Source organism: Colobus angolensis, unplaced genomic scaffold, assembly GCF_000951035.1.
Source record: "Colobus angolensis palliatus isolate OR3802 unplaced genomic scaffold, Cang.pa_1.0 Scaffold93, whole genome shotgun sequence".
NCBI lineage: Eukaryota > Metazoa > Chordata > Mammalia > Primates > Cercopithecidae > Colobus > Colobus angolensis.
The window spans coordinates 1,941,601-1,951,403 of record NW_012123265.1 but is presented as its reverse complement, the minus strand read 5'-3'; the positions used below and the strand labels follow the sequence as shown (position 1 = coordinate 1,951,403).

The 9,803-nt window shown below is 53.3% G+C and overlaps 1 protein-coding gene across 2 annotated transcripts; it reads right to left on the bottom strand.

Moving 5' to 3' along the window:
• Window positions 1-2,681: 2,681 nt before the first annotated feature.
• On the bottom strand, window positions 2,682-7,811 carry DPEP3 (dipeptidase 3). 2 transcript variants are annotated; one of them, XM_011932032.1, is made up of 10 exons: window positions 7,098-7,811; window positions 6,650-6,776; window positions 5,511-5,640; window positions 5,280-5,421; window positions 4,951-5,020; window positions 4,667-4,843; window positions 4,282-4,366; window positions 3,708-3,783; window positions 3,112-3,247; window positions 2,682-3,020 (listed from the first exon to the last, which is right to left on the bottom strand). In XM_011932032.1, the coding sequence occupies exons 1-10, from the start codon at window positions 7,457-7,459 to the stop codon at window positions 2,784-2,786; spliced, it is 1,542 nt and encodes a 513-aa protein (XP_011787422.1). In that variant the 5' UTR covers window positions 7,460-7,811; the 3' UTR covers window positions 2,682-2,783. The 2 variants fall into 2 exon arrangements, with proteins under 2 accessions (XP_011787422.1, XP_011787423.1); XM_011932033.1 differs by having other exon boundaries at window positions 4,282-4,363.
• Window positions 7,812-9,803: the final 1,992 nt, after the last annotated feature.

Sequence of the window (9,803 nt, the reverse complement as noted above, 5' to 3'; positions counted from 1 at the left end):
AGTTCCAGCTACTTGGGAGGCTGAGGCCTGAGAATGGCGAGAACCCGGGAGGTGGAGCTTGCAGTGAGCCAAGATTGCGCCACTGCACTCCAGCCTGGGCGACAGAGCAAGACTCCCTCTCAAGAAAAAAAAAAAAAATAGCCGGGTGTTGTGGCGTGTGCCTGTAATCCCAGCTACTCGGGAGGCTGAGGCCGGAGAATCACTTGAACCAGGGAGGCAGAGGTTGCAGTGAGCCAAGATAGCGCCATTGCACTCCAGACTGGGCAACAGAGCAAAACTCCATCTCAAAAACAAACAAAAAACCTCCTGATCCAGGAGGTCTTGGTGGGGAGCACCACCTCCCCCCAGATTTATCAGACACACGCCCTGAATCCCCACCCCACCCCCCACCTGGAGTGGGCTGCCCTGAGCCTTTCCCTTCATAGTTTCCATTGCAGATGGAAATGGGTTGGTGGAAATCATTGATTAATATTCTGTCTACACTGTGGACTTCGCAAGGGCAGGACCCTGTGGGTCTTGTCACTCTGGTATCCTCAAAATCTGGCCGGCCCCAACACTTTTTTTTTTTTTTTTAAAGATCTTAGAGGTGTTTGTTTTAATTTAGAGACAGGGTCTTGCTGTGTCACTTTGAGCTGGAGTGCAGTGGTGCAATCATAGCTCACTGCAGCCTCAAACTCCTCAAACGATCCTTTCCCCTCAGCCTCCCAAGTAGCTAAGATGCCACCATGCCTGGCTAATTTTATTTATTCATTTCTCATAGAGACAGGGTCTCACTATGCTGCACAGGCTGGTCTCAAACTCCTGGGCTCAAGCGATCCTCCCACCTTGACCTCTCCTAAAGTACTAGGATTACAGTACTTAGCCACTACTCCCAGTCCCAACACATTTTTCAAATAAAGAATGAACAGGTGCCCTCTTAGTCTACCTCTTTGCTCTGCAAAGTTTCCCTATAGCTCCCACCCTGGCACTGCACACTCTGCAGCCTCAGGGGTAGTGTAGGGTGGGGTGCTGTGCCAGGGAGATAGGCCATTACAACCCAACCAACAATCACAGAGGGGACGATGGGGAACTCCAAGGCCAGCACACAACTTCTCCCATTTCACAGCCATCACAGGAAAAATAACCTCACAGACCAAACTCAAAAGACATTTGAGGAGCACAGACACTTAAAAACACACACACATACACACACAACTCAGGAAAATTATTAGAATATCTAGATCGAAAATTCAAAATTCAGCCATGCCTGGTGGCTCCCACCTCTAATCCCAGCACTTTGGGAGGCCGAGGCAGGCAAATCACCTGAGGTCAGGAGTTCAAGACCAGCCTGGTCAACATGGTGAAACCCCATCTCTACTAGAAACACAAAAATTATACGGGTGTGATGGCAAGTACCTGTAATCCCAGCTACTCAGGAGGCTGAGGTGGGACACTTAAACCCAGGAGGTGGAGGATGTAGTGAACTGAGATGATACCACTGCACTCCAGCCTGGGCAACAGTGCAAGTTGCCTGGGCAACTGCACTCCAGCCTGGGCAACAGAACAACGCTCCATCTCAAAATAATAATAATAAAAATAAATAAATAAAAATAAAACAATTAGCCTGGCGTGGTGGCATGTGCCTGTAGTCCCAACTATCTGGGAGGCTGGGACAGGAGAATCACTTGAACCCAGGAGACAGAGGTTGCAGTGAGCCAAGATCACACCACTGCACTCCAGCCTGGACGACAGAGCCAGATTCTGTATGACAAAAAAAAAATTAGCCAGGTGTGGTGGCACATGTCTGTAATCCCAGCTACTCCGGAGGCTGAGGCACAAGAATTGCTTAAACCTGGGGGGCGGAGGTTGAAGCGAGCTGAGATGCTGAGATCACGCCACTGCACTCCAGCCTGGGCGACAGAGCAGGACTCTCTCTCCAAAAAAAAAAAAAAAAAAAAAAAAAAAGATTTGGTGATTCTGCACCCCCACATTTAAAAATAAGCTTTTTAAAAAATCAGAGGACCTAATCTGAGAAATCTTTTACAAAGGTACTCTCCAGATAATTCCAAACAAGTTATTCTTTTTCGGGGGGGTCGGCAGGAATGGAGTCTCACTCTTTTGCCCAGGTTGGAGTGCAGTGACGCAATCTCGGCTCACTGCAACCTGCCTTCTGGGTTCAAGCGATTCTCCTGCCTCAGCCTCCCGAGTAGCTGGGACCACAGGCATGTGCCACCACGCCCGACTAATTTTTTGTATTTTTAGTAGAGATGGGGTTTCACTGTGTTAGCCAGAATAGTCTTGATCTCCTGAACTCATGATCTGCCCGCCTCCACCTCCCAAATTCTGGGATTACAGGTGTGAGACACCGCGCCCGGCCAAGTTCTTTATTCTATAAATAGTATCAGCTTCTAAAAAAAACAAACACATTTAACCTCTTGGAGAGAAACTGGGAAGCACCCCACTGTCACACTCCACGAAGGGACTGAAACTGAACTCACTTCCTTTGTGTTCTTCTGTGGGCTCAAGCTTTTAGCTTAAGAATTTCATAAGATGCCTCTGGCCTTCCTGAGAGAGCCAAAGCTGGAGGTGAGTGGGAAGCACCCACCTTGAGCAGCTGTGGCTAGACCACAAGATCACTCACTGACCAAGAGCCCACCTGCCCCCACTCCCGCTAGGGAGAAGGAAGGACATGTGCACCTGGCTCCATGTGTAAAATGTTTATTCTCAGCATGTGCTTATGAATGAACTAGGATGGGGGACTTTGTGAGACTTTGCCACAGTGACTTCTGGGGGGACCAGCCGTGTCAGCAAAGCCACTGGATGACAGTTGGGAAGGTGGCAGCAGCCACCAGGCCTGCAAGAAGGTATGGGGAGGCATCTGAGGACCTCCAGGGGACCCGACTGGTTGGCCACTTGGTCACCTCCAGATGCGTAGCCTGGTGTCCATTCTGAGGCATGAGGTGGGAGTGGCAGGATGTGCTCAGTTGCCCATATGGAAACTCAGCCTCCACGGGGCTCTGCGCCCTGCTCTCCTCTCTCACCTGGCAGAGGAAGTCTGTAGTCAGAGGCTCCCACAGCAATCCCCTCCCTTGCTCAAACCACTGAACCATCCTGTCCAGCAGCCCAGCTTACCTTTTCCACTTGTCTGAAGACCCGCAGCAGGTTTCCACGAAGGACACCTTGAAGTTCTTTCTCACTCCAGCTACGACTCAGCAACTCCTCTATCAGGACTGGGTATGTGGACACGTCCTCCAGCCCCTGAGGGAACCTGTGTGGCCACCCACCAGCCAGCTATGGGACCTCCTGGGTTAGGGCCTGCTACCCACCAGCCCTAGTCACACAGGGGAAACTGAAGGCCAAGTTCTTCAGGCTAGTGAATGCAACCGTGGAGGCTCCTGGAGGACTGGGCTTCTGTAGCCTCCACCTGCGAGCAGATGGTCAGCCCACAGCTGGTCTGCAGGGCTGGGAGCTGAGCTTATCTTGGACAGATGAGCCCTGCCTGGGGAGGGGAGTATTTAGCAAGTATGACAACTAGGAGTAGGGCCACTGAGCCACTGAAGGGACAGGAAGAACCTAGGAAACAGGCCCTGAGAGTGGGGAGTGTCAGGTGGGCTACGAGACCAGAGCCTGTGGCTGAGACCTGGATAAGAGGATGTCAGGATGGGAACGAAGACTAAAGGACTCCCTGCGGCACCCCAGCCTAAGAGAAACCTCAGGGAAGCACTCACCGGCCAACCCCGTCGTAATTTCCACCAATCCCGATGAACTCAGATCCAATGACTGCCCTGATGTGGTCAAAGTGATCTAAGGTAGAGGTGAGTGTGGGCAGCACTAGGCTGGAGTTAGACCCTGGCACCAGCCCTGTCCCTAGCACTCCAGGCTGTGGCAGTTGGCTCCACAGAGCTAGCTCATGGCCAGTCATGAGTCCTGAAGCAGCTACACGCTGGTCCATGGACCTAGAGTGGGGACCTTGGAGCCACCCCTTTGGGCCTTTTCCTGCCCGGGAGCCACCCTGCCTCTGGGTTCCTTGAGAGCCTGGTGGGGCTCAGCCTGTTCTGCCCAGACATGTGGGGAATGAGAGAATTCAAGGATTGGAAGCAAAACCAAGAGGTATCAAACCCATCAGCGCACCGACTCTGTGGCTGCAGGTCTGGGTGGCACTGAAGAGCTGTGTCTGCTGCCTCTGGGTCATTGGGAGGTCTGCCCATTGCCCAAGAGGTGCACTAGACTGCTAGAGTCGTCCTGAGAGCCCTGGCAGCCACAGCCCAAGCCGGCGCTGCACAAAGCTGAGGAGGGACTCACCTGCCACTGTGGATACGTTAGCCAGCAGGTTGCACTGCAGCACCCCCATGGACAGTGTCACCATCACGATGCCACCATTCTTCTTCTAAAGGGATAAAGGGACACTCAGCCCTTCTGGCCTGAAAGCATGCCTCCTGTGCTGTGGGGGCCCTGGTAGGACTGTGCTCCATCCTGGCTTCAGGGGTTGGAAGAGGCTTCACCTCTCTGGGCTTGTGGGTCCCTGGGTGGAAATGACTTGGCCTTGAGTTTCAGGGATGGAGGAGGATTAACCAGCCTGTGGTCCAAGGGTGTGTGAAACCCTGCCTGGTGGCTTTCTCTGCTCAGGGTCAAGAACCTTTGGATAACACATGCCTAGCCCTAGGTTTGAGCTAGGATGGCCACCCACCAGAAGCTGCAGGATGTCATCGGGAACATTCAACAAATTGTCACACACAGCTCTGGCGGCTGAGTGGGAGAAGATCACAGGAGCCCGAGACACTTCCAGGACCCTTCTCATCAAGGTGTCCGATGCATAGGACAAATCTATCATCATGCCCAGGCGGTTCAATTCCTCTACCACTTTCTGCAGAAAAAATTAGTTTTTTTGTGGGGGAGGGTGTTAGGATGCAAAGGTGTATACACATATCCATAGGGAGCAGGTGGGGTGGGGTACAAAACAGGAGTCCTCACCTCACCAAAGCTTGTCAACCCGCTGACATTGGTGTACATGTGGTGTGTGAACTTGGTGGAACTCTCTGCCCTGCAAGACAGCCATGGAAGGGCAATTTAGCTGATCACACCTTGGGCCATCAGGTCCTGGGAGCCCTGGGTCTATCCATCCATCCCACTTCCAGAACAGGTGCAGGACCAGCTGCTCTCTGGGACTGTGAGGGACCCACTGGGTGTCCAGCCTCCCTCTGCAGACCCCTTTATCCTCAACGGCCTGGTCACACCCATGCCACGGATGGGGCAGTTTCCACACCATGCCATCTAGCATCCTGGCCAGGTGCTGTGCTCACCATGGTGTATTGCAGGTGAAGGTGAGTGTCAGGTAGCGCACTCCCAGTACATAGAAACTGCGCAGCACAGACAGGCTGCTGTCCAGTGAGTGACCACCCTCCACGCCAATGAGGCAGGCCAGCTTTTGAGAGCTGTTCAGACCTAGAAGGAGGTAGAGAGTCAAGTGGTTAGATCCCAGGAACAGAATCTCCAGAGTGACATCCTGACTATCCTCTCATCTGCGGGCCCACCTTCAGCTGAGGTCACAAGCTCAAGTTCAGAGTAGGAGGCACACATGCGGCGAATGAGGTCAATCTGCTCCAGGGCGAGGCGCACGGCAGTCTGGTCCTGGGTCTGGCATGAGACAGATGCTGACCAGAACTGAGGGTAGGTCAAGGGGTCCAGAATGAGGCCAGGGTGGTCTTCATCCCCTAGGCCTGCCCCTCTTACCTCAGACCCCATAATACCCATTTGGGTCAGTGGCCCCAAGCGAGGCACTACATGACTCCATGGTACCTCGATGACTTTTTTAAAATTTATTTTTTATATATTTTATTTTAAAATTTGAGACAAGGTCTTGCTCTGTGATCACCCAGGGTAGAGTGCAGTGGTGTGATCATGACTCATTGCAGCCTTGACCCCCCAGGCTCAAACAATCCTCCTGTCTCAGCCTCCCAAAGTATTGGCATTATAGATGTGAACCACCAAGCCTGGCTCCTTGATGACTGCTGCCAGCAGTCAAATGATGGGCTCACAACACATCATAAATTACTGTTATGGCCAGACCCAGGGGCTCATGCCTGTAATTCCCACACTGTGGGAGGCCGAGGAGGGCAGATCACCTGAGGTCAGGAGTTTGAGACCAGTCTGGACAACATGGTAAAACCTTGTCTCTACTAAAACTACAAAAATTAGCCAGACATGGTGGTGAGTGCCTGTAATCGCAGCTACTCAGGAGGCTGAGGCAGGGAGAATTGCTTGAACCTGGGAGGCAGAGGTTGCAGCGAACCGAGATCGTGCCACTGCACTCCAGCCTGGGCTACAGAAGGAGACGCTGTCTTAAAAATACAAACAAACAAGCAAAAAACTGCTGTTAGTCCATGTGCTACGTGAAAGCCCCAAGGCCAATCCACCATTTCCTTTGTGGTTACAGCAGGCGGACCCCACACCAGGGATTTTCTGGTCATTTTCTGCATGTTTCCACAGAACCTGGGCATCCATGCAGCTAGCCTGTCTTGGCCTCCAAGGCCCCACTCTCCTTAGAAGCCACATGATGGCACACTGCATGCCCCATTGTATTTAGTCACCCAGAGGCTGGCCGACCCAGGTTTCTGTGACCCCAACATCCCCCAGCAGCCATGCTGTAGCACCCTGTGTGTCCCTGTGGTACCTGGGCACCCACGAGGCCGTCTCTAAGCCTGTCCAGGCTGGTCTGACCGTGGCTGAAATTTCGCAGGTTAACATCCTGAAGCACATTCTTGTAACGCTGTCTCAGGACTTGGGGCAGGTCATTGTGGCTGGGGGCGTGAAGGTCAGATGGAAACAAGGCCTCCAGATCAGTCAGGATATACCAGGTGCTTGGGTCTACCCTCCCCCACCCCACCAGGCACCTCCGCACACAGACCATATAGAGACCTCCTGAAGTCAGGTTGGAGGGAGGGGGTTAGGTTCCACCAGGAATGCGGTAATGGGGGGAAGGGCACCCATGGGTGATGGAGGAGAGAGGGCATCCAGGGGTGGTGTGAGGGAGCCTCCTTGATAGCCCTGCATGCTCTGAACCTCCTCTCCTGCCCAAGGGTGTGTTCACCCCGCATTGCCCAAACGCTGCACCTACATACCCGTCCACGAGGGGGAAATTCCTCATCAGGGCCTGCGCGCGACTCCGAAGGTCCAGAGTTTTGGGGGTGCCTGGCGTAGTGAGGCCTGGCGTAGTGAGGGCGCTGGGGACGCCCGGCGTGGTGAAGGGACTGGGGGAGCCCAGCGTGAAGAGGGCTCTGGGGGCGCCCGTCGTGGTCTCCCCGCGGGTTACGGGCTGCCGCAGCAGCAGCAGCAATAGCAGGAGCAGCAGACGCCGCAGATGCCGCCGCCTGAGCGCGCGGGAACCCTCGTGGCCTGTGGGCTGCATATGGCGCTGGGGTCGGCCGCGGAAGCCTGGGAGGAGCAGGTGACGGGCAGAGGCCGACAATGGGGTCCGGACCATGACGACCCAGCCTCGTGGCTTCGCGAAGAGGGGATTGAAGTCACGCGACTCCGCGACCGAAGAGCCACGCAAGGGGGCGCCACGGCTTTTCCGTCTCCAGGTAGGAGAGCGCCCCCATGGGCCGGAACCGCCGCTGCAGCGTCGAGGACCCCTAGCCCTTCCACCCCCAGCGCTGGCTCCGTAGACCCCTAAGACAAGTAGGGGAGCAGGCCAGGCGGGGAACTAGTAGGGGCCCAGGGATCTTCCTGATCTCACCTCCTACCCAGGCCCACGTGGGGGTTAGCTGCCGGCTTGTGCCCAGCTCCGAGGCAGGTAAAATACTCTTAAGCTGAGACTCAGAAGAGTTAATTCGATCTGTTTTGACTGACAGAAAAAGATTCCCTATAGATATTTCATTTCATTTCATTTCATTTCATTTCATTATTTCATGTTTTGAGACAGAGTTTTGGCTCTTGTTGCCCAGCCTGGAGTGCAATGGTGCAGTCTCAGCTCACTGCAATCTCCACCTCGTGGGTTCAAGCCATTCTCCTTCCTTAGCCTCCCAAGTAGCTGGGATTACAGGCGCCCGCCATCATGCCTGGATAATTTTTGTATTTTCAGTAGAGATGGGGTTTCACCATGTTGGCCAGGCTGTCTTGAGCTGCTGACCTCAAGTGATTTGCCTGCCTCGACCTCCCAAAGTGCTGGGATTACAGGCATGAGCCACTGTGCCCAGCCCCGAAAATGAAATTTAAGAACAATTTTTATGGGGGATCATTATTTTAGCTTTTTTCCTTGGAGTTGCAGTGGGGTGATCATAGCTCGCTGCAGCCTTGAACTCCTGAGCTCAAGCGATCTGCCCACCTAGGTCTCCCAAAGTGCTGGGATTATAGGCATGAGCCACCACATCCAGCCTTAGTTCTTTTTTAGAGATAGGGTCTTTCTGTGTTGTCCAGGCTGGTCTCAAACTCCTGGCCTCATGTTATCCTCCCACCTTGGCCTCCCAAAGTGTTCCAGTTGCAGGCATGGGCCACTGCATCTGGACCTGTTTTAGCATTTAGTATTGAATATTTTTTCTCTATATATGTTAATATACACAAACAAAAAGACCCAGAAGAGTCTACACATCCAATGTTAGTTAATAGTGGCCCTCTCAGCAAGAGATCTACCTACACCCTGATCAGTTTGCATCTCATTTCTTTCTGTATTATGGTGATACTGGCTAAGGGAATTCATGGGTAGTGCTGGTGAGGGCTAATCAGGGTCATAGGGGGTTGGTGAAACCACCACAGCAGTAGCTGAACCTTGCTTGAAAGGATGGGGTCTGGATCAGGCAGGAGGAGTGGAGAGGGGATCCAGTGTTGGCTAACAGCCCAGCAGAGATCTAGTTTGGGCATTACAACAACTGTTGTGGAGGAGGCACAGGTGGAGCCTCTAAGGCATGGAGTTGTGGGACAAGATCAGACTAGGGCTCTTGATCCTGAGAGCATGAGGGGGCTTGCTCTGACACATTATTTCACCTGGGGCAGAAATCCTCCTTCAAGACAACACAAGGCAGCTTCCAGCAGCCCCTCATCATTTCCTGCTGAGAAAACCCTGGTGCAGGGGAAATGGATGTCAAAACTGCATCTTGGGCCGGGTGCAGTGGCTCATGCCTGTAATCCCAGCAGTTTGTGAGGCTGAGGTGGGCAGATTGCTTGAGTCTAGGAATTTGAGACCAGCCTGGCCAACACAGTGAAACCCCATCTCTACTAAAAATACAAAAATTAGCCAGGCATGGTGGCGCCTGCCTGTAATCCTAGCTGCTCAAGAGGCTGAAGCAGGAGAATCACTTGGACCTAGGGGGCGGAGGCTTCAGTGAGCTGAGATTGCACCACTGCACTCCAGCCTGGGCAGCAGAGCGAGACTCCATCTCAAAACAAACAAACAAAACAGCTGCATCTGGGCCAGCGCAGTGGCTCATGTCTGCAATCCTAGCACTTTGGGAAGCCAAGGCAGGTAGATTGCTTGAGTCCAGGAGTTTGAGACCAGCCTAGGCAACATGGTGAAATGCTGTCTTTACTAAAAATACAAAATATTAGCCAGGCGTGGTGGTGCGCACCTGAGGTCCCAGCTACTCCAGAGGCTGAGGTAGGAGAATCACTTGAGGCCAGGAAGTTGAGGCTGCAGTGAGCTGAGATCCTGCCACTGCACTCCATCCTGGGCAATGGCAGTGAGACCCTGTATCAAAAACAAACAAACAAAGGCCGGGCATTGTGGCTCATGCCTGTATTCCCAGCACTTTGGGAGGCCAAGGTGGGTGGATCACCTGAGGTCAGGAGTTGGAAACCAGCCTGGCCAACATAGTGAAACCCTGTCTCTACTA